The 23,659-nt window shown below is 43.1% G+C and overlaps 1 protein-coding gene across 3 annotated transcripts in view; it reads right to left on the reverse strand.

Moving 5' to 3' along the window:
• Nucleotides 1-21,673, reverse strand: part of sec16a (SEC16 homolog A, endoplasmic reticulum export factor) — a 21,850-nt gene extending 177 nt beyond the window's left edge. Inside the window, exons 1-31 of one of the 3 annotated variants that reach the window (XM_085359903.1) lie at nucleotides 21,628-21,673; nucleotides 16,618-19,992; nucleotides 16,386-16,537; nucleotides 16,080-16,162; nucleotides 15,859-15,973; nucleotides 15,514-15,703; nucleotides 15,117-15,297; nucleotides 14,877-15,019; nucleotides 12,558-12,619; nucleotides 8,791-8,929; nucleotides 8,440-8,682; nucleotides 8,266-8,363; nucleotides 8,087-8,168; nucleotides 7,626-7,743; nucleotides 7,423-7,534; nucleotides 7,220-7,325; nucleotides 6,914-7,054; nucleotides 6,690-6,803; nucleotides 6,310-6,499; nucleotides 5,876-6,204; nucleotides 5,763-5,807; nucleotides 3,300-3,464; nucleotides 3,134-3,211; nucleotides 2,955-3,011; nucleotides 2,727-2,847; nucleotides 2,455-2,592; nucleotides 2,250-2,332; nucleotides 1,963-2,034; nucleotides 1,566-1,625; nucleotides 202-270; nucleotides 1-46 (exon numbers count right to left, since the gene is read on the reverse strand). The exon at nucleotides 1-46 is cut by the window's left edge and continues 177 nt beyond it. In XM_085359903.1, the coding sequence (XP_085216029.1) occupies nucleotides 1-46; nucleotides 202-270; nucleotides 1,566-1,625; nucleotides 1,963-2,034; nucleotides 2,250-2,332; nucleotides 2,455-2,592; nucleotides 2,727-2,847; nucleotides 2,955-3,011; nucleotides 3,134-3,211; nucleotides 3,300-3,464; nucleotides 5,763-5,807; nucleotides 5,876-6,204; nucleotides 6,310-6,499; nucleotides 6,690-6,803; nucleotides 6,914-7,054; nucleotides 7,220-7,325; nucleotides 7,423-7,534; nucleotides 7,626-7,743; nucleotides 8,087-8,168; nucleotides 8,266-8,363; nucleotides 8,440-8,682; nucleotides 8,791-8,929; nucleotides 12,558-12,619; nucleotides 14,877-15,019; nucleotides 15,117-15,297; nucleotides 15,514-15,703; nucleotides 15,859-15,973; nucleotides 16,080-16,162; nucleotides 16,386-16,537; nucleotides 16,618-19,920 (6,835 nt within the window). In that variant the 5' untranslated portion in view covers nucleotides 19,921-19,992; nucleotides 21,628-21,673. The remainder of the gene's footprint in view (nucleotides 47-201; nucleotides 271-1,565; nucleotides 1,626-1,962; nucleotides 2,035-2,249; nucleotides 2,333-2,454; nucleotides 2,593-2,726; nucleotides 2,848-2,954; nucleotides 3,012-3,133; nucleotides 3,212-3,299; nucleotides 3,465-5,762; nucleotides 5,808-5,875; nucleotides 6,205-6,309; nucleotides 6,500-6,689; nucleotides 6,804-6,913; nucleotides 7,055-7,219; nucleotides 7,326-7,422; nucleotides 7,535-7,625; nucleotides 7,744-8,086; nucleotides 8,169-8,265; nucleotides 8,364-8,439; nucleotides 8,683-8,790; nucleotides 8,930-12,557; nucleotides 12,620-14,876; nucleotides 15,020-15,116; nucleotides 15,298-15,513; nucleotides 15,704-15,858; nucleotides 15,974-16,079; nucleotides 16,163-16,385; nucleotides 16,538-16,617; nucleotides 19,993-21,627) is intronic. The other 2 variants (XM_085359901.1, XM_085359902.1) reach the window with 2 other exon arrangements.
• Nucleotides 21,674-23,659: the final 1,986 nt, after the last annotated feature.

Consider the following 23,659-nt stretch of genomic DNA (forward strand, 5'->3'; position numbering starts at 1 on the left):
GTGGACCACCCAAACGACCTGAGCGTACTCCTGATGGTGCACTTGTCTGAGGAAAAACAGCAGCAAGGAAAGGTGATTGTAGGGTGAAAAGTAGCAAAACACACACAAAAAAAAAAAAAAAAAAAACCCACACCAACCCCCCCCCAAAAAAAACCAACCTGTAAAAGGTCTCTCACAACTGTGAAACTTTGGAGTTCATACCTGTGCAAACTGTGAGGGGTTATAAAAGGTGACGCCCCCAGCAGGTGCATTCCCCTGGGCTTGATCGCTCTGTCCAAAGACAAGTTCAGTTACTGAAGTGTGTGTGCAGTGTCACACTAACATCACTTTAGAGCAGAGATGGAAAGCAAGACACAACTCACAAACAGATTTGACCAAAGTATAAAATACAGTGGCTTGCAAAAGTATTTGGCCCCCTTGAACTTTTCCACATTTTGTCACATTACAGCCACAAACATCAGGCAAGGTCTATGGGCAACTGACTGCACTCAGACTAAAGGGGGCTGAATAATTACGCACACCCCACTTTTCAGTTATTTATTTGTAAAAAATGTTTGGAATCATGTATGATTTCCGTTCCACTTCTCACGTGTACACCACTTTGTATTGATCTTTCACATGGAATTCCAATAAAATTGATTCATGTTTGTGGCTGTAATGTGACAAAATGTGGAAAAGTTCAAGGGGTCTGAGAACTTTTGCAAGCCACTGTAGAAGCCAAGGAAATGAGAGGAAGCAGTAAGGACACGAGGACACAGCGAGGCAGCATTACAGATATATATATGTGTATGATACATATGTGACCACATTTTCCAAAATATACATCATGCTGTTTTGAAGAAGAATTAAAACTATTGCGTAAAACTGTAAAGTCAATATGAAAAACTCTACTGTGCTCATAAATCACATGGGAAGTAGGATTTTTTCCCCCCCTCTATTTCTTTATAATCAGATTTTTTTTCTTGCAACCAGAGACTAACCCCCTGCTGGCCACTGGAAAGAATGCAGATTTAGGACACTTTCATATTGACTTCCCTTTTTAGATCAGATGACATAATTTTACACGCACTAAATCTTAAACCAAATAAATTAAATGATGCCTGAAAACATCAGACAACATGATAGCATGAATCTGTATTTATGTGTAATTTTATGGCACTCCAATTGATGTCAAGGCAATTCATTCTAAATCTCAATACTTTTAACTTGCTAACAGAACTAGGTTAGACAGAGATGACAATCTTTTGAGAACTAGAGGTATGGGACTGGGAGTGCTGCAGTCAATCCATTCAATAAAAACAATATATAACCAAAGTTAATAGAATTCTCATCTTTTCTACTCCACAGAAGTGTGAACACTTTTTTTTGGCGACAATTATATAACTATACTCCGATTTTATTGTCCATTTGTGTTATGTTGAGTTAGTAATGGTGAAGACAACAGGCAGGGTTTAATAGGCAAAGAAGCTTTGGGTGGGTGCAGTGAAGCATGCTACTAGTGATGTGGAGTGAGCTACAAGGGTGGCAGGCAGGGGTGAGTTAACTTAAAGCCCAGCTAGAGGTACCTGGTTTAAATGCTGACTCACTTCGCGTGATAAAGAACTCATTGAACTAGAACGTGACAGCTACAGACAGCAGGAGGAAAATTAAAAAAACAAACAAACCCATTTTAATAACCTGGCATGCACTGGATTAGTTTTCAGAATGAAAATGAATAAATCAGCATAAAACCATGGTTCATAGAAAAAACAGACATGGAAAGAATTATATTAGACCAGCACATGGAGTATTATTTATCAAGGCGTTTCACATGAATATGAGGAAAGATTTTAATTCTACATGCATATAATATCATGTTCTTTCGCTCCTACATTAATATTACAAAGAGCAAAGTGCGCACACTGGCCACTGGCAGTCGAGCATCATGTTTCAGTTGCATTATGACAGGAGGCTTAGGCTTACCTCTCCAGAATGGGAGCCATCAGGCACTGTAGGACCTTCTGGGGCAGGTGGTAACAACATTGGGGTGAACATCTAGACAGATTTTTAAAAAGCGCAACAGAAGAAGTTTGGATAAGTAGAGTTGTTGCTTTGTACTTATTGATGACTGCCTTACATTCTTTCTCAGTATGCTGCTTATGTTTTGTCTTTTTAATGCACTTTTTCACTTATCTTTTAAAAATGAAGAACAGGAGTAAAGTTCATGATTATAAAGAATGATGAGGATTACTAGTAAAGAGTAGAGATACCTGTGGACCAGCACTGGTGTTTGGTGAGTTCTGCTCCTGATTGCCTCCTTCACTGCCTTCCAGAGGTTGTTGATCATCGGGAGCTAATCCAGGGATACAAATAAACATAGAATTACTTCAATCTTTAAAAGCAGAAAATCCTCTACAGCCACCAAATGCTGCTGGTGAATACAAGTTATTATGCCATCTTGCACATGACACACACCTGAGCTAGGCACAAACAGGTTAGTAGGAATAGGCATTGGTGCCAAAGGAGCAAAGATGTCCGCTGGAGCAGGAGCTGGACCGCCAGGTTTAGCAGCTCTGCTGGGGTTCAAAACATCCACGTATCTACTCTTTGTGCCTGAGAGGGAACAAACACATCTGAGTTAAAAGCGCCCTATAAGAGAAGACATGCTTCTACTTTTAGATGCATTATGCAAGGCGAAGGATGAGGTTTGTTTAGCCAAAAGCCACTCTGAGTAATCCTCATCTCACCTGCCTTCCTGGAAAACATGTTGACAGGAGGAATACTACTCGGTGGTGCAGCAGGCCCTCCAGGACCAGGAACTTGAGGCATCTTGGGGAAGACAGAGGGTGGTGGCGGAGGTGGCTTGCTCTAAAAGTTTAGAAGAAAAACTATTAGAAGTGTTCAATTTGTAAGAATTTCAGGCTTTCTGCACACTACAGGTCCAGCCTGGAGAACACATTTTCAATTTTACAGACCTCCTCCTCAGGCTCGTTCAAGTCGACCCATCTCTGCTTCTTTTCATCCCACACAATCTGACAAAGATCACAGCACTCTCATATTGGCCGCATGTACAAACAAGTGTATGAAATTTGTAGAACAGGTAATGTAAACAAGAAAAAAAAAAAAAGGTGAACGTGTAAAAGCTATAACTTACAGACTTATTTTTGTCATCTGGCAAGTGAGCTTCATTCTTTCCTTTCCCAATGATCCAACCCAGCCAGCCAACCCCTTTCTGTGTGTGTAAAGATAATAAGTATTCTACTTAGCACAGTGACCACAGTGCACACTGAAAACCTGAGAGCCAGTATGTAAAACTGAACCTTTTTTGGAGAGTCCTTCTTGACTTTCTTGGCCTCTTCTTTAATGGGCTGCTCGGGGATTGAGGGTGGAGGTGGAGAGGCTTGCACCACAGTTGAGTTGCTCCGCTCTCTTCCACCAGAGTGAGTAGAAGACTCCGAGGTGGTACGGGAGCGGCGTCCTGATGACTGGATGACGGAAAATACCAGAAAACACAGATATAAATGAAATGCATAGACCTCCAGATACAACCTCTTTTAATCATCATATAATTTTTTTTAACTTATTACACAGGGATGGTGTTTTATAAATACTGACTTGATTCCTGATATCTTTTTATCTGTTTTAGGAAAACACATACAAGTAAAACATCAAAACATTGATTAATTTCTAATTTCCCAACAAGAAAATCTAAATGTGTTTTGAATGTGTGCCCCTCTCTTATGTCGTATATATTCCTCCTGTTTGTTATTTATTTGTTCTGTCTTAATATTTCTATTGTATTCCTGCACAGTTTGTGTGAAGCACCCACAATTTTTTTATACCTGTACAAAGACAACAAAGGGCTATTCTATACTGTTCTAAAAATCTATTGTTAAATAGATGGGGTATGTCAGAATAAAACTACTAGGCCTAGATTTAAGTTCTTCCAGGATGTCTTGGTGAAAACATTTATTCCACTGCAGATAATGGGCTAAATCAGATTTTTTTTGTTAAATGAGAATATTAGAAGCAACAAAGTAAACCTAGCAGCAAAAGCTGCATTCTGGGAAATGCAGACAGCAGGTTTTAACTTTGCTATAATCTCTTGATCTTCATCTTAGTTTTTAAAAACTAATCAGGCCTACTTTTTAAGCAAACTGTAGTGATTTGGGGACATTTTACAAAAAAATCTAAAGCCAACCTAAAAATAATGTCTTGTATACAATTAGCAGCGTTGCCTTGTTTCTGAGCGGATATGCATAGACAGCCAGTCTTTTATTGCTCATTTTCAGTTCTGATAATGACTAATATAAACTAGAACTGGACAAATTAAGTAGAATTACACATGCTAGCAGTTGAAATTAGAGATGGCACGATACCACTTTTTTTTATGTCCGATACAGATACCGATATCATAAATTTGGATATCTGCCGATACCGATATGAATCCGATATAGTGTTTTTTAATCAACAAAACTGTTTTTTTTTTAAATATCTTGCTGCATTTTGTATAAGTTCATACTCAAGTTTAAAACAACAACTACACTAAAGCTATTCTGTTATACCTGTATGCAAAAAAAAAAAAAATTTCATAGTTCAGCAATACTGATCAATCTAATAAACTTAAACCTACACCATCCTCCCTATTCTGGTATTTTAAAGAGTACTTAGCGTAAATATTAAGCAACCTAACTAATAGGGTTCCAACTCCCAGCAACAACAAAAATAAAAAAAATAAAAAAATAGGGAACCACCCCTCACGCTCCACCTCATGATGCTTAATCGACGTAATCAACCTTAATTTGATGCAGTGTGGGGGGGGGGGGGGGGGGGAATGCACAGAAATCAATTTTTCAAGAAATATTAAATAGATTCAACATCTTTCTTCAACAAAATTGCAGACTGCACAGATGGTACCTTCCCAAAGGAAAAAGTACTATAGCTTACTAGGGTATATATATATTAGACTTAATAGTCACTATATACAGTAATTGACTTCTATTCATTTTACATCAAATTAAAACTTTGGGTGTAAGATTTGGATAATTATTTATTAAAAGCTAGACATTTTAAATGAGAATAAGAAAGAAAAGTATGTCTTTGTGCCCCCTTTTCCCTGTTAATGCCCTATCGGCCCCCCTGGCTAAACTTTGCTAGATCCACCCCTGCACAGTTACAGCCGTCAGCTACGTAGAAAAAGATCCTCGAGTAGAAAGTAATATTAAATACATTCTAACAACAGCTTATCAAGCTTAAACGTGCTGCTGTTGTTCAGCCGCTGGTTTCCTCTTTCTGGTGCAAAGTGGGCCAAAAACAAACCAGAGAGATGGACTCGCGACAGAAAAGCCGATCAGCTGATCGTTAAGCAGTTTCATGATTGAAGTAGCAGCAAGAAGAGGCAGTCGCTTGTTAAGCTTAACGCAGGAATGCTTTACAAACATTCAGAGATGGACTTACACACTTGCTTTACTTCTCTCGGGGATAACTTTGTCGGAGATGAAATGCCGGGTTGCTAGCGAAGCTCCACATGCTATCCAGACCACCGACAGGTCCCGCATGCCACAGCCGCTCTATCACGTGATGCATACTGCTCCGACGTGCTAACGTTCTGAGGCGAGTTACGGCGTGTTGCAAGTTTTGTGAGGTGCTTTCGTGATATTTAATGGATCGGATTACATTTTTTATTTTTCTCCGATATCCGATCCAGTAATTTAGGTCAGTATCGGACCGATACCGATACCTAATATCGGATCGGTCCATCTCTAGTTGAAATACAAACATACCAAATGCAATGACGATTGTGAAGTAGTCCGAGGTCTCCCGTGACCCTGCAGAAGTAAACATTGTATAAGGCTCTTTACAAAAAATAAATAAATAAAAATTAGCAGATACCGACCATCTTAGCCATCTGATCATAGAAGTCCTTCTGAGGAGTCAGTGAGGTCCTACGTGGTGAGGATGGCATTGACTGGATGTTCGGCATCTCTACTGGGGACCGCGGTGGCTGTTCTACAGGTGGCATGTGCCCAGGAGAAGGGGGCATGTGCGGAGGCATGTGCTGAGGTTGGAAAGTGGGAGAAGCAAAGCCAGGACCCTGTGGGGGGTAGTTTGGGAAGGGAATCTGGGCTTGTGGTCCGCTAGTGGGGACCGGATAGTACTGGGGCACATCACTGGAAGGCGAGAACTGAGGAGGAGCCATTCCATCTTGGAGAATGAAAGTGGAAGCTAAAAGAGAATACAACAGATGAGATTTGATGTATTTTAAATGTACCTGACATTTCAGATAAATAAAAAAAAAATGCACCAAAGGCCCCCTAAAAACAAACAAACCTGGAGGCATCAACTGGACTCCCTGTGGTGGAGACCCAGGCAGTAATGAGCTCATGAGTGGGTTATCAGGGGCTGGGTTATCTAGCGACATGCTGTTTGGTGGGCTCGGATGGTCCAAGTCAGAGCTAGGGCTGCTGCACTCAAACTGTATCGGAGTTGTTCTGTCTGCATTGTACGTAATCAGACCCGTCTAAGAAACACAAAGCATCAAACATTTGTTTGATCGACACAAACTATTAAAAATGTTCACATAATTATTATACACAGCCTAATTTATTTATTTATTTTTCTATTCAGAAGAAAAGTTTACACAACCTCCCTATATGACAACTGCTTATGTCACAACAGAACTAGAGTACAATGTTTTTCCTTCTCCTCACTTTCATCTGTCCATCCAGCTGTCTCAGGCGAATCAGCCATTCCGGCTCAACGAACAACTCCTGCTCTGGTTTCTCCTTCAGTTGTGGATCGAAGAACCGCAGCTTTTCAGACATCTGTTGGCAAACAGTGTAACAGTAACCTTTGTCTGAATGCAACGCTGCAAAGTATTTAAGTGACTATATTTAGGCAAAAATCACAGCTAAAGAGGAGAATAAGTGTATACCTGTATGATCTGACTGATGAAAACGGGGGAGTAGTAAGAAGGCTGCACGAGGACGGTCTTCGAGATAACTTCGCAATAATGGAAGGCCTGAGCGCTCAAGCCTGCCTCAGCCAAGCGGCATGCATAGATCAATTTAAACACCTAATGAGAAACAAGAAGAACAGAAGAGAGTGATACTTCTTAGTAATATAACATGATAAACATCACTGTAAATAATGCAGTCGTGTATAAAGTTCTTGGTTTATACATATTATTTATTGGTTTGTCAACTGGTTTAAAAAAAAAAAAAAAAAAAAAAAAACTCACTTGGAAATTTGGCAGCGAACAAGGTTGGGAGCCTAGAGACTGAGCATACTCATAGGCTTCAGTCCTTTGGATTGCTTCATTAGTCGCAAATTGAGAAAAGGGCAAACTGAAAAAACAAAGATGAGGTTACACATGTTTACTATAAAATGTGAGGACTTAAATTTAACATCTTGGAGCTACGTGGGTGTGGTTATTGCATTAACCTGTGGTTGGAGCCAATCAGGACCATCTTTGTGCTCTTCTTTGTGAAAACGCCAAGACCAACTTGAGCCATCAAATAACAGAAGTGTGCTGCATCAACCAGGCCCTTCGAAGCTGGCGTGAGACAAAATGAGTGCAGACAGAGTTTAAGGGTGCATGTTTGTTGCCAGCGCTCTTGATTACTGAATTCTTGACAAAACCCTACCAAGTGTGTCGCCCATGGTGGTAATTGTGCGAGTATCCAAATCCAGGGTGTGTGTGAGGTTTGACAGCACCATGGCCAAATGAGGACGCCAGTCTCCCCACTTCTCCTCCCCGCAGCACTGTGTGGGAACAAGACATATGTTAGCCAGGGCAAAATAAACACGCCTTTTTTTTTTTAAAACAAGTGTCTAAAGCTACAGTACATACTGGAAGCGATTTATTGCCACCAGAGAAAGTGAATGATATTTGGCACCTTCAAGTGACTACAGGTGAAGTGGGTAGGACCTGCAATAAGCTTTCAGGCAAGTGACTGAAGAGACTACCAATGAGAGTGAAGAATACCATTGAATGATATATGGCCTGCTAGTAAATATATTAGAGGGTCATCTAGGCAATCGGAGCCTGTCCACAAGTGACTGAAACACTTCCAGTGTGTTTGGAGGAGGGTAAAACAACACTTACGGTGGCTGACGCAGGCATCCTCCCCGACATCAGCTGGTATACTGTCTGAAGAGGGTCATTTATGGGCAAACTGTTAGCAAACCTACACAACAAAGACACACACACACACAAAATAATATAATAACAATCATAGAACAAATAGGACCAAAGTTAATTATTCTCACATCTGATTTCTTTACCTCGTCATGACTCGGGCATGAGTCCTGTTGTCCATCTTACTGGCCAATAGCAGGGCATGGCCCCAGAGACCTCCCTTCATGGCTGCTTCTAGTGCATCCTAATTCAACAACGTTCAGGTATTTAAAATCTTGCAAGTTAATACCTCATACTGCATTTCTTATGTACAATTTTACCTTCTTTCGGCCAAACAGCAGCAGCTCCCTGAAGCGTTCTGTTTCTTTGCCAAAATTTTCTGGGACAGTCATGAAAGTGTCCGACAGTAGAGACAGTGGTCCGGCTCCAGGCTCTTCCTCGGCTCTCGCCAGTGGCTCGTTATTAAAATCAATCAAGTTGGCTTCATTAGGACTCTTGCCGGGAAGCCAGACAGAGCGATGCTCCTTCAGCAAGAGGTCAGCAATATCTGTGCCCACAACAGTCTGAGGAAACAGTACGAGTTAAAACGTTGTCTCACGCAAATGTGAAAAGCCACAGTCTTGCCTTAATTTCAATGTATGGTAAGTTTAGTGGTGCCTGCACAGTCTTACCCCATTCTGTCTACATAGCAGCATGATGAAGTCCCAGAGGAGGCGGGCAGAGTCTCTGTCTAAGAGGTTGTTATCACGGGAACACTCCAATGCTTTGTTCTGGGAGAATTTAATCACGTCCACCTTGTGAGTCTCTTCCCTGATGGACAAGATGCAATATTAAAACAGAAAAGCAGTCAATGATGCATTCAATATAAATAGGGAGTTTTAGGCTCTGGCTAGGAATTAGATTTATTTCATTGCTGTTACGGCCCTGGCCATAAGCTGAATCCTGGTGGCCGTTTTAGGTTTTTTCTGTCTGTGTCTTTAAGAGGCTCTTCAGGTTCTTCCTAATTGGAAAGCTGGCTGCTGCTGATTGGCTTCTTGATCATGTGGCTGCTTTGAAAATCCCTCACCAGCAGTTCTCCCGGGGCAGCAACTGACAGCAGCAGCAGCAGACCCGACCATGGCCTCCAAAACCCTCTGTGATTTTTGTGCTTTCCTGATTATTGAGCTTTGTAAATAAATAGATTATGGATCACATGTAAATAGGGGCACCGTTTTCTCCTGTTTATTCAGTTAGGGGTAGCACCTGTCGTTTGTTTGGTTTGTGTTTCACCTAGGTTTTAGGTAGCACCTCCCTTTTTGAATGTTTGTTATTTTGGCGTTTGTTCACCCCAGAGTTAAGCTTTCAGTTTGGACAAAACAACCTTTCACTTGAAATTTGGCTTCTGGGTATGGTTTTGGGGACAAGGGTGGCGTCACTTCCTTTTTGTCTACAGCTTTTGGTTGGCAGTTTTCTGGTAGGGTAGGGGGTATACTAGCCACAATGACTTTTGATGTGGATGGTTTTGCACAACGGCCCACCATGGATAAGTTGCAATGATGCACGAAGGCAGATTTGTTGTTGGTGGCTAATTTGTTTAATGTTAGTGTCCCCTTAAATACACAAAAAGCAGAAATTAAGCAGTGTATGGCAGAGCAGCTGGTAGAAAAGGGGATAACTGCAAAGGTGAAACCTCGACTGGTTGATGCTTCTGAGAATTTGGTGGTGGATGTGGGAGCAGAAGCTGCAGCAACCATCCCACAAGCTGTCAGTGGATGGATGACACTGGGGCGGAGGCTCCTGCTGCCATTTAGGTCCCAAACATTGAACCAGCCGGTCAGTTACAGGCAGGAATGGTTACAGAGGATATCAAGCTCGCCCTTTGCCTGAAAGAGGTCGAGCTTGAGACTAAAGCCAAAGAAGCTGAGCTTATGCATCCCCGCGTAAGGGCTATGGAGCTGGATCCTTCCCAGGAACACAATGCTATGTCTACCCCGTGAGCAAAACTTCCGAGACATTCTCCTCTGACCAGTTCAATGCAAGTAAACAAGTTGCCTTAGGGTCACCTTTCAGAGAAAGTGAGGTTGATTCTTACTTTAACGCCTTTGCATCACAACCACTTTAAAGTGGCCCAGTGGTTAGCTGCGAGTAAAGTGAAGGATTTTATTAGCTAAGAGAATTCGTCCTATTGGAAGAATTCAAAATGTGTCTCCCTGAGAATGTTGTTGTGTATCTCAATGAGCAAAAGGTGGTTTCTAAAGCTGCTGTTCTCACAGATGAGTTTTCGTTTTCAGCTGTGCACCATGAAAAGGTTTCTCCTAAGTGTCAAACGCGCCCTGATCTAGTTCCCATGACTCGTCGTGAATACTTTTATTGCCGTGACACTGGACATCTCATTGCTAATTGTCCGTTGCTTCGCCGCAAAGAGCAAGCTCAAACCTCGAAAAAGACAAAAAGTGTTGGTTTCGTTCGGTCGGTGTCCGCTCCTAATCCCGTCAGTGATGAACCAGGAAATGACTGCCTTGACAGCAGTTACTGACCTTTCATTTCAAAAGGGCTCGTCTCACTGAGTGGGAAAGAGGAAGATAATGTGCCGATTGCAATTTTGCACGACACTGGGGCAACCCAGTCTCTCATTTTGGAGAGCGTGGTGCTGACGCTCTCGTATGAGGAGTGAAAATGAGTGTGTTATGGGCTCCGATCGAGAAAACACTAAACACCACTAATTTGAGGGATTTTCTTTCTCCCAAGTACTGAAAACTCAGTGTAACCACCTCTGAAGTTTTCTGATCAGTTTGTTTGTGCAGTGCATTGTCTGAATAGTAGCATGTTTTGTGCTTGGGGTCTGCTCTGTCTTGCTGCCCACAGTAACTGTCCAATCATGGCTGTGGTGCCCTTGTGGGATTAATAGGAATAGGCTGTAGGTTTTTTTTTTTTTTTTTTTTTTTTTTTTTTTTTTAAATGTACATATCTTCTTGTACTGAAGAGAATGAAGCTCTATCCCGACGTAGCTGAAGCTGTTATGTTCTTCTCGTCCAACTTGAAAAGCAGCTTTCAGTTTGGGGATGACTACTGTGGAGAACATGTCTGAACCACCCCACATAAAATCATCTACATGACATGCAAGTACCCCTGTCACCTTATAGAGATCATCTAGCCAGTAGAAGACAGCTGAATCTACTTTTGACACTGTGCCCCCCAGCTTCTGCATGGTTTCTTTCACCCAGTTTTACCTGCATAATGAAGCATCTGCCAGGCCATAAACACATTTATTCAATTTCATGTAGTTCCTTTGCTCTGTGCTTCTACCGGTGGTAACTGAGCCAGTTTACGCAGCTTAAATGTGTTAACGCCGCCATCATGATTAAGGCGATTAAATTTTTTTAACGTACTCAACCAGTCTAGCTTTGGGTACAATGCCCACTGGTGTTTCCTTGAGTGTGCACACCCACCTTGTTGATATACATTTCTGACCCTTGTCTTTCTCCTCTTTAAACACATCGTTTCTTTTCCAGTTGTCAAGTTCAGTTTGTTTGGCTTGTGAGAAGATGTCTTCCTTCACCACTAATCTTTCATCTCTGTCTGTGCATGACTTGGCATCTTCAGACGGTGTCACTTGGAGGTTGTTTATTTGCTGCACATTAATGGAACCCATGGATCCAGCAATTTCCTCGGGCTCACTGTACTCCATGTTGTACCACTTTGTGTTTCCCAGTGGCTTTTCCTGCTCGACTGATTATTTTTCCAGCATATGTTTGACCCGTTTCTTTGTCTGTGTATTTAATTATTTGTCCAACTTTAAGTTTTAGTCCTTCTATATCTGTGGTTGAGTGGGACAGTGTAGGACCTCTTTCTCTAGCTTGTACTGGATCACAGAAGGACTGTTTTCTGTAGTACCAAGCAGTTCATTTTTTGTTGATGCCATCTCCTCACGTTTGCTTTCAAAAATCGTGTTCCTCACCAAGTACCACTGCTGGGGTCTTTAAAAGATTTTCATCTGTTTTAATCTGATTTTCCTCTTCAGTTTCTTCCATTTTCACTTGTGGTTCATCCACTTTTCTGAGCCTAGACTGGTGTACTCTGACATAGGTTCCTCCACACCTGGCAAATATTACTACACCTTGGCCAATGACCACACCTGGACCTTTCCACTCATGACAATCTCTCCTTTTATAATGGACTTCGGCCCCAATTTCATATTTGTCAACAATGGATTGCAGCTGTTTGCAAAAAGCTCTTCGTATCTCTCAGAGCATTCAGCTTTCAATGTTAGTCCAATAATCAAACAATTGACATTAGAAGTCCAACTTTAATGGTCGCCTTCCTTTGCACAACCACCGAAAAGCCAACCCTCCAGACTTCTACTCCCCCCTTTTCCACCTGCGTGTAGCCACCCCCTCCACAGGACACTTGTGCAGTAGGTTACATACATCTTAACACAAAGAAGGTAGAATTCCCTTACTTGACAAGAGGTCCAGGGAAACCTCGCAGTTCTGCCTGATCAGTGGTATCCTGCAGCATGGTCTATAAATACAGGCAAAGGATATAATAATTCTTCAGATGTCCTTCAGATTATGGTCACACACACACACACACACACACACACACACACAAAAATCCACAGAAGCATTCAGTCTAAGTTTACGGGCAAATGCTAACAGTTACTTCAGGGCTTCTATCAGAAGATAATGGATATCATCAATACTGTTCCATCTGCTCGTCATTTTTTATGAATGAAGATAAATTCAAATTAACAAGAAGTTAAATCACTGTTAGACAACAGCTGATGGTTTTGAGACTGCATTCTAGCTAATGCAATCTCTCTTTTGCCCTTCGCACAGGATGTTTACCTGCATACTGCTCAAAGGTTATTGCTCAGTATTACTGGGACTATGAGCAGACATCTCGTCTCTTTCCTACTTTATGGGAAAAGCTGTGTGAATCAACCCATACAATCTAGTGGTCTTTAAGTGTCAGTGATTTCAGATCATTTAGAATCAGAATGGGTTTATTGCCAGATGTTGAGGTTTACAACATTAGGAAATTGCTGCGGTGCTTCAGTGCAGACAATAAGAATTAAAGTGCTATGTAGAAAGAAAGATATGTGCATGAGATATACATGAGATATATACATGAGAATAAGAATTATGAGTGCTACGTAGAAAGATATATACATGAGTGCAGGTGGTGATCAGTGCCAAACATGAAATGATGCAGTGACACAGCGTAGGGTCATGTGTTAGTGGCGGGGACAATCATGTGGTTATTGTTCATGTGTCCAACAGCAGAGGGGAAGAAACTGTTCTTGTGGCGAGAGGTTCTGGTGCGAATGGACCGGAGCCTCCTGCCTGAGGGGAGCAGGTCAAACAGACTGTGTCCAGGGTGAGAAAGGTCAGCTGAGATCCGGGCTGCACGCCGCAGTGTCCTGGAGGTGTACAGGTCCTGCAGAGATGGGAGTCTGCAGCCAATCACCTTCTCAGCAGAGCGCACAACACGCTGCAGTCTCTGTTTGTCCCTGATAGTGGCTCCAGCGTACCACACGGTGATGGAGGAGGTGAGGATGGACTCGATGATTGCAGTGTAGAATTGCATCATCGTCCGTGTTGGCAGGTTGAATTTCTTCAGCTGCCTCAGGAAGTACATCCTCTGCTGGGCTTTCTTGATGACGGAGGTGATGGTGGGCTCCCACTTCAGGTCCTGGGTGATGGTGGTACCCAGGAAGCGGAATGAGTCCACAGAGGTGATGGGGGTGTCAGTCAGGATGATGGGGGGGAGTGGGGCTGTGTGCTTCCTGAAGTCCACAATAATCTCCACTGTCTTCTGGGCATTCAGCACCAGGTTGTTGTGGCTGCACCAAGACACCAGACGTTCAACCTCCCTCCTGTAGGCAGACTCGTCCCCGTCCGAGATGAGCCTAATGACGGTGGTGTCATCTGCGAACTTGATTAGCTTGACAGACTGGTGGGTGGAGGTGCAGCAGTTGGTGTACAGGGAGAAGAGCAGAGGAGAAAGAACACAGCCCTGAGGGGAGCCGGTGCTGATGGTCCGGGAGTCCGAGACGTTCTTTCCCAGCCTCACGTGCTGCTTCCTGTCCGTCAGGAAGTCAGTGATCCACCGGCAGATGGGATCAGGCACATTCATCTGGGAAAGCTTGCCTCGGAGATGGTCTGGAAGGATGGTGTTGAAGGTAGAGCTGAAGTCCACAAACAGGATCCTGGCGTAGGTTCCTGGGGAGTCCAGATGCTGCAGGATGAAGTGTAGGGCCATGTTGATGGCGTCGTCTACAGACCTGTTGGCTCTATATGCAAACTGCAGGGGGTCCAGGAGGGGGGCCGTGAGGGTCTTGAGATGGGAGAGAACTAGGCGCTCAAATGACTTCATGACCACAGATGTCAGAGCCACGGGTCTGTAGTCATTTAGTCCAGTGATCCTAGGTTTCTTGGGGACAGGGATTATGGTAGAGGACCATAATCCCTGTCCCCAAGAAACCTAGGATCACTGGTGTTGTTAGTGTTGTACATTTAACATTTTGTGTCTGCTATAGTAAATCCGCCATAATCTTAATGAGATAAATAATGGGAAATAGAAAAAAAGGAAGAATTTTTTCCTTAAAAGACACACAGCTCATTAGTTTTAGTGCTGCTTATTTTGCTAGGTTTATTGAAACCGGAGTAATACAGTTTCAGGAACATCTTCCAAAAGACCCAAAATAAACAAACAAAAAAAGCCAACCAAAAAACAAAACAATATATCAATGAAATATGGTCTGTTAAAGCCATACCTCAAGGTTGTGGATGTCAACTAAAGCAGGCTGTCCTGCTGAGGGCAGATTTGGCAGAACCTGAACAAGATGTCCACCAGGTCCAAAACGAGCACAGCGATGTGGTATGGTGAACTTTTCTGGGGTTGCAGGACGAGGAGGGGCTAGAGGAGAAAAAAAACAAAGAGAATCAGACCATTCAACTCAGCTAAGGACCCTTAGAAATGAAAAAAATGCTTCAAAGAGTGATGCAGCACTTACGCTGCTCAGGGGCAATCCAGGTGCTTTCGGTGGTATACCCAGAGGGATAGTACTGGCTATAGTTGTGAGATGCATCAGTCTGATCTGGGTACTGCCCATAGGAGTAATCCACAGCCAGAGTGGATGATGTGTTATCATATGCTGCTGACACCAAGTCAGGCTGGCTCCTGTACACTTGGCTCTGTAACAAAGAGAGAATTATTATTTATAATGCAAATGAAACATTTAAAAAAAATAAATAAAAATACATGGAAAAAGAATTTGTAAATTAATTTTTGCTTTAACAATATTTCTACAGTGATTACTCATAAATTTTGGCCTGGTCTCCATTTGTGGTTCAGCCAGATAACTGCATACACAGAATACTTGTGAGACATATGTGGGGAAAAAAAATTGCCTGTTGCGATCGTGAGCTGAAGCTACTCCGTCTGCTGTGGTGACTGTGGGAGCTGTGGACTGACTGTTCACTGTGGACACTGCGCCGGTCAAAGTCATCACCATAAGCATCTCCCTGACGACGGTAGTCCTCATCAAAGCTAGCATCGTAACCAGGATAGTACTGCCACTGGTCCTCATAGCCAGCCTTCCTGTGAGTGAAATGTTGTAAATTGAATTTAGATTTTCTTTTTCCATGAGACACGCATGAACAATAACACTTCTTACACTGCCTTTTATTACTCACTGTAAATGTACATTAATATTATAACAACTCCATGATGTCCAAACAGTATTCTCTGCATACCTGGTAGGATACATAGATTGATTGCTGTAGCTGTCTCCCCTTCTGCTATCATCATAAGCCCAGTAGGACTGGTCATAGTATCCTCTATATCTGGGGTCATAGTGGCCATAGTATCCTTTACGCAGAAAATATGAAACGGAGACAGGGAAAGACATGAATTAAGAAAAAAAATAAATAAATAAATATTCAAAGCTTTCAACACTATGAGCTACGAGCCATACCTCCAAAGTACTTGGCATAATTTGCATAATAATCACTATAGGCACTTTGGTTTGCTCTGTGGTAATCCTCGTGATAGCCTTGCCTTAAGGGGAGAGAAAAAAAACAATTCAAAGATAAGGTAATGATGAATGAAGTAGTACAATGTATTAACACAGATTTTTTTACATCCAACAAAACCAACATCACAGCAGGGAAGTCTTTAACTTGCAAAATCCTCTTAAGATACTTAAAAACTCAATTTATAAATCAGAAACACGTGAAAAGACAGTACACACCATTCAAGTAATCTTGTGAGTTTCACTAACCTGGATGATGGCCTGTCAGAGTACTGGCTGGCTCTAGAGTTAGGACGCTCCGGCTGAGGCTCTCTGTACTGGTAGTTTGTATCACGATAACTTTGGGTCTGCCCCTCATATCTGCCATACCAAGGATCTACTCTGTTCCTGTATGGTCCTGCCTAAGAGATAAGAGCACCAATAGAAATTGGGAAATAAATATTCACATGCTAGGTTAAATAAAAGGACACCTTATACTTACTTGATAATATGGCTGTGCTCTAGGATCCCCAGATGGAGGTGGGTATTGGCCAGAAGGATATGGTGCTCTGCTATCTGGGTAGTCTCCATAATTATTATAATAGCCACTATACATCTGACCCGGTGCTGGTGGAGGCCCATAGCCTTGATGGCTTCCTGCAGAGGACGGTGGGCGAGGTGGCTCCGCAGGAGTTGTCTGTGGAGCCCCTGGAGGACCTTGAGGCCCAGGAGGAGGAGCATTTCCTGCAGATGGCCCCTGTATTGGAGCAGGATACTGGTAACTGGGGGGTTGTGCTCCACTCGCTGTAACAGGAGGAGCATCTTTTTGTCCGTGCTGTGCAGCCTGAGAATCTAATACCTTAGGAGGTTCTGCTGGGGGCTGCTGGGTGTTTGGAGCCGTTTGAGAGGGTGCTGGTGGTACCTGTGTGGTAGATGAAGAAGTTCGAGTCTGGACAGAGGCATTCCCTTCCACTTTTAGAGCATCTTTGGTGACCTGTAGGTAAAATCCATTACTAGATTGTGGAGACTCGTGAAGAGAGGAAGGGTGTCCAGAAGCCTGGCTCTGGGCTTGTGATTGGTGCATAGAAAAATCAAGCAGTTCATAATTTGATGGCTGATTATGATTAGAGGAAGGATCATTCACAAGAGAAGTTTGCAGATTAACTTGGAGAGCAGAGTTACTCTCTCCAGCCACTGATTGACCCCTTGAAAGAGGAGGGCGGACAGGCTGGGGATGCGGCGATGCTGTGATTTCTGATGTCGTAGCTGCTGTGTTGTCTCGAGTCAGATTGAGTGGACTCTGATTAGAAGCCGAAACACTGAAGCTCAGGATTCCAGGAGAAAAAAGTGGATTTTGATTACATGTTACTGAAGCTGGTTGGGAGGTAGTGGGACCCTGCCCCTGTGCAATCAATCTCACAGGTGGGGTAGTTTCCCTAAGGCTACTTTGAGTGGCTGCTTGAGGAGTGGTACTAGGGGGAATCACACTGTAATTGGACACTGGCGGGGCAATGAAAACAGGTTGGTGAAGCGAGCCAGACACAAGGAGAGATGCATAGCCCAGGTTGCCTTGAGAGTCACTTGGCTCTGCCTCACTCACCTTTGGCGGGTTCTCTAGATTCTCTGAGTGCTGATGCGAAGGTGGCTGGGTTCTTTGGGAGGGCTGCAGGTCCAGTGGACCATCCTCTGGAGGTTGGATAACATCAGCACTTGGCTCTCGTAATGGGGCAAGAACTATTGGGGCAGCAGGGGCGAGGAGGATGTTACCGCCCAAGGTCGTAGGATCATTCTGAGCCCACAGAGTAGTGGCAGGACTCTCACAGGGCTGATTAACTCCATGAGCACGGGATGAAGGTCGAGAGTGAGAATAGACCACTGGGTGTGTCAAAGGAGGTACGGCACCTCCAGCACCTGCAGGCAAAGGGTGACCTGAGCCATAAACATTTTCCATATTGTCTGGTGGCTGCTCCATATTACCTGGTGTACAATCTGCACCCCCTTCTGCTACCATTTTAGCCCTGTCAACCTCAGCAGGACGCACCCCGACCCCATGTGAGCGCACAGGTTCGAAAGAGCTGTTAGCACTGGCCTGAAAGATACCGGTTGGTTTGGGAGGGCTAGGCGTGGGGGGCCACATTTGCTCCAGAGAGCTCTGCTGTACACCCACATCTCCAGCTGGAGAAGTGTCAATCTGTTCAAAGTAGCCTCCAGCTGCAGCTGCAGCGACAGGCTGATTAGGATCATCAGAGAGTCGTGAGCTTTCCTGTTGAATAAAGGTGCCCACCACCCCCTGATGTCGACGAGTGCCTGTTCCACTCCCATGGCTCATGTTGCTGTAGTTGGACGACACACTGGCAGATCTCATTGGTCTGGGAATTGAATCTGGAGTCTCCAGGTTGGGTCCAGTTTCAAACTGCTCAGCACTGTGGGGTGCAGTAGCAGCAGTATTACTATGGATTTCACTGGGTAATACTTCTTGGTTTGGAACACACTCCAAATTCTCTACATGGTCAAACTGTGAATCCGATGGCTTCTGAGCATTTCGCTGTGATGGTTGATTGCCATCGATCATGTAAGGTACTTGTGAGTGATCTTGAAGAAAAGCTCCTTGGTAATCTGAAGAAACATCTGCATGACTACTGTGTGCCTGCTGGTTGTTGTGAAGTTGAAAAGTTCCAGCAATACCATTTACTGCCTTATTTCTCTCTGCAGACAGCGTTTCCTCATTTTCCACATCATTGTCTTTGAAGAACATTGAAAGTGTACCGGATTCCTGGTAATGTGGAAGTGGGGCTGGGACAGTACTAGAACTAGGCCCAGGCCCAGTACTGGTTGCAGGCTGAGATCCAGCAGCGTCAAGAAGGGGCTGAGGATGACCCATACCAGTACCCATTTGATGGTAGCCCGAGTCCTGTGGGGGCGGGTTAAACCAAAGATCTGGTGCAGCAGAGCTCTGACTGAAGTAACTCTGTGTTTGGAAATGGGAATTATGCTGTTGGGGACCATTTGGGTCTGGCCACTGAGAAGTAGGAGGTTTTAGTGGATTTTGAGAAGGAAGAGAAGCCTGATTCTGAAGATGTGCAGGTTGGGTCGGAGGGGTAGGGGTGTTGTGAAGGGGTGATGGGCTGTGGGAGGGGTACATCTGGGTTTGTGGAGGCATATAAAATGGCTGTGGTACAGGGTCACTAGTAGGCTGGAAATAGTTCTGAACTGATGGGGGGCGACTTCCGTGATCAGGGGCCCACTGGGAAGAGGAGGTGGTGACCGGTGGCAGTGGCTGGAAGGGCACTGGCAGAGGACCAGACTGTCCTTGAAATTCAGGGTTCAAAGGTGTCTGACTAGGTTCTGAGGCTGTAGCCATAGGTGCTGACTCTGTGGATGCAGATGGTATCTGTTCTCTTGAATTAAAATATCCCTGTTCATTATGTGAGGATACGTATCCAGTTGGACCAAGGGGTGGTGTACTGTGAGGGTTGAAGAGGGTCACTCCAGAAGCAGCAGCTGTGGCACCCTCCAGTGTCTGTGGTTGCGGAGGCAGCCCTGAGCCAGGTTGAGGGTACATGGCATTAGATTGTGTTTGCACTGGTGCAGGGTTGCTGTTAGATACTGTTGGGAGGCCACCTGCAGCCATAGGGGGAGGAGCTCTACTAAAAGCAAAAGGGTCTGTCATGGGTTGAGCAACAGGAGGCATTGTGGCAGGAGCTGCAGCAGCATGCTTGTAAGGCCTGGTCCTGCGGAACATATTGGGCCCAGAAGGAGGAGGGCCAGAGGCTCCTGGTCGTCCAGTCCGGGGAGGGGGCTGCATGTCCGCAGAGTTAACAGGTCCGAGGACCAGGTCACTCTAAGAGATCTCACTGAAGACTGAAGTCAGGCGTAGCTGAATAGAGACAAGAAAGAGGAAGTGATTAACAAAAAGCCCTGCCTCTTTGGGATACTTTACCACACCTTTGTTTGCATTTTAGCCTGTGGTCCTATTCAAACCAAACGTACAACGTGGCAAGTTCTACATCAGCCCTCAAGATGCTGTGGTGGGTAAATACATATAGTGCTCAATTCAATACAACACACTTGATTTACTGTAATGCATACTTGGTATACTAGTATACTATCTACTGTTAATTAAATGGTCTGTAGAGCATTTGATGGTCATCTTACTGGTAATATATTATGAACCAAAGCACTGATGTAAGTCTATACACTTGTATAGTGTATATCACCCAGGTGAGGAAAATATAATATATGAAATTTATGAAAATTTCCTTAAAAAAATAAACAAAAACAGGAAACTTAAATTAACATCACAGATCTCATGGAGGCTGCAAAGTTGAGTAGCTAAATAGTTTCTTTAAAAAGAAAAAAAAAAAGCACCTGCTTTTGCATCAAATGCAGCTTTTAGCAGAAAGTCAAACTGAACTGCTCTACTGACAAGAGACCACAGTGCCATTGCATCTATAGTTGTTTCTTGAGTTCAGGTAAGGATGAAATCAGCCAAACAGGGGTGGAAGCTATGATTAAAATTATTTACACTTAGCATTAACTGGTAACTGTCACATGAGTCGTGCCACTACCCTTGTACAACATGTGTACACTTTTCTCAGTTGAAATGCAAAAGTTAATAGTGGACAGTCATTTAAATCACGCCACTACGTAGTATTAAGATCAAGGCCATGTATATTATTTGTCAAACAGAGATACTGAGCGTGTCTCAGTAGGAAGTTGAGTCAAGCTAACACGGCCTGTCAATAAGCATTTCAAATGCTAGATGTTTGGAGAGAAAGAAGACACGGAACTAATGTAACGTAGGGAAGTACATTTGGCCAGACGGGCTCTACCGGGGAGATCCCGGATCTTCCCGGCGCTCTAGGATATAAATTTACCAAGAGCCGTTGCACCCTCTTAAGCTTCGTATCGTTAGCACCGCAGATCTGCCAACTTAGAAAAGTCACAAAGTTAGCGTTGTTAGACATACGCTCCCTACTTCTTATCACTACTTGCCAGTTGTTCCAATATAGATGGCTGCTAAATCTCTTTGGTCTGGCACGACATTGAGATAGTGTTACACATTAAGCGACAGTCGGGTAAAGGTCCGGTGATTGGTACAACAGCTAACGGGAACCGTTCGGTGCTCCGTATGTCCCAAACGCCGGAGCCAGCAAATCACTAACATCTAAAGTCTGCCCGAATTCGTCCTTACACCAGCAGTTCTGTGAGTAACGAAAGGCGTAAAATTTCGGCACAAACTCAACATTGACATGGTTACACCGCGATAAGTTACAAGTCGCTGGCCACTCGTCGACCATAATTTAACAGGTTCACAGCCTGGTCAGCTAGCATTAGCACTGCTGCTTACTTAGCATTCCTGGCTAACTAGCCTGCGCTAATCACAAGGTAACAGTTCCCTGCCTGCCACAGACACCAGATTAAAACACCTAGAGTAAAACATTGTTAATTGTGTTGCAGATATACTCTTACCCGCTGTCGGAAATGTGTACAGAAATGAATAAATTCTTACAAGTATGCTGGAGTGTGACACACCGCCACCATCTTCAATGAACACATCCTACTAGGCTACGTGTACAAGCAGCGTCACGGGCCAAACAATGACTGCGTCGCAAGAGGGTGGGGGTTATTAAATACCCTTTCCGTATATTTATCATCAGATTCTTTTTAAGTGCAAAATTAATTGAAATATGGTATTTTGACGGCAATGCTATAATAAAAACACTAAATAGTCGTGTTTGACTTGGACATGGAAACTGCAACACAATTTTAATGCACTTAAAGGGGAATAAATAGGGACTCCAGATTCTAATAATGACATACCCTATGATATATCAAGTTCATGCTAAGCTATGTGTGCAATAAAAGACTATAACAGGCTGCTCGTGTTGTGTGAGGCATTATAATAGACTACCATAATAGACTATTTGTACCACTCAGTGTACAATTAAAGCATGCAAAACGGGTATTTGTCCACTGGGGAGCACTATCGTATCATCAACCTGAAAGCTTCTCGGATGAGAGGTGAAACGTCTTCAAGCAACTTAAAGAAGTCCAGACGCTTTTCTTTCCAAGCTCTTTAGACAACCTGAAATCCACTTGCTCCTTATTGGCAAAGTAGGTAGGAATGAGCCACCAAAATAAAATGATCTTCACTTGTTCTTGAATATTGTGGCATAGAGTGACAGTTTGTTTAAATACCCGGTTCCACTTTTTTACAGATGTCAACTAAAGCTGAAGTATAGTGGGATTTGGTCTCGTTAAATCAAGTCAAGGAAGTCAGAGTAAGTCAAAGTCAACCTTATTGTCAGTTCTGCAACATATACAGAACATAGAAGAATTAAAAAAAATCCCCCAGCCACAGTGCGAAACTATAGTGAATCAAAAATAAGAGAAAATAGGGAGATATAAGAATATGACGTACAGGTATGAATATACATATATATTATATCAAACTACAGCTCTGAATTGCATGAGATATATACAAGTAGTGCCATATATGTCTTAAAGTATATGAATTGTACAAGCATTCTTAAAGTTATATAGATTATTGCTGATTTTTGTATGAAAATATGAAGTATAATTGAATTACTAAAAAGTCTGTGTACAACATTACCGTTGAGACAACATCAGTATGGGACTGAATGTTTAGATAGCAGCAATATTCTCTTCTGCAACCATCAGTAGTAGTAAATATAAAGACTGGATTCAAGACACTTGTGTGCTGTCTTACTGTTGTCTTATTGGGAATGTTGTTGATTTTGAATGTGAACTTCCACAGACATAGTATGTGAAGTTCAGTTTCCACATCAGAAGCAAATGTAGAGGATTGCAAGAAAAAAAATCTCTTGCCACTGCACACACTATACAGATAAAAATAATTGGCCACACCTCTTGATGGTTGTTTTTTCTGAGCTTTGCCTTCAGCCTCTTAGTTAATTCAGATAAAACTGAGATTATTGTACTTGGCCTTGAAAATCTTAGAAATTTGGTATCTAACCAGATTCTTACTCTGGATGGCATTACCTTGGCCTCCAGTAACGCTGTGAGGAACCTTCGAGTCATTTTTGACCAGGACATGTCCTTCAACGCACATATTAAACAAATATGTAAGACTGCTTTCTTCCATTTGCACAACATCTCTAAAGTTAGAAAAATCTTGTCTCAGAGTGACGCTGAAAAACTAGTTCATGCATTTATTACTTCCAGGCTGGACTACTGCAATTCGTTATTATCAGGATGTCCAAAAAACTCGCTGAAAAGCCTTCAGTTAATCCAAAATGTTGCAGCAAGAGTACTGACAGGGACTCAAAAGAGAGAGCAGATTTCTCCTGTTTTGGCTTCCCTTCATTGGCTTCCTGTTAAATCCAGAATTGAATTCAAAATCCTGCTCCTCACATACAAGGTCTTAAATAATTGGACCCCATCTTATCTTAATGACCTTGTAGTACCATATCACCCTATTAGAGCACTTCGCTCTCACACTGCAGGCCTACTTGTTGTTCCTAGAGTATTTAAAAGTAGAATGGGAGGGAGAGCCTTCA

Source organism: Diplotaxodon limnothrissa, linkage group LG7, assembly GCF_057381915.1.
Source record: "Diplotaxodon limnothrissa isolate DT_005_m linkage group LG7, D_limnothrissa_male_GT1.1, whole genome shotgun sequence".
In the NCBI taxonomy this organism is placed as follows: domain Eukaryota; kingdom Metazoa; phylum Chordata; class Actinopteri; order Cichliformes; family Cichlidae; genus Diplotaxodon; species Diplotaxodon limnothrissa.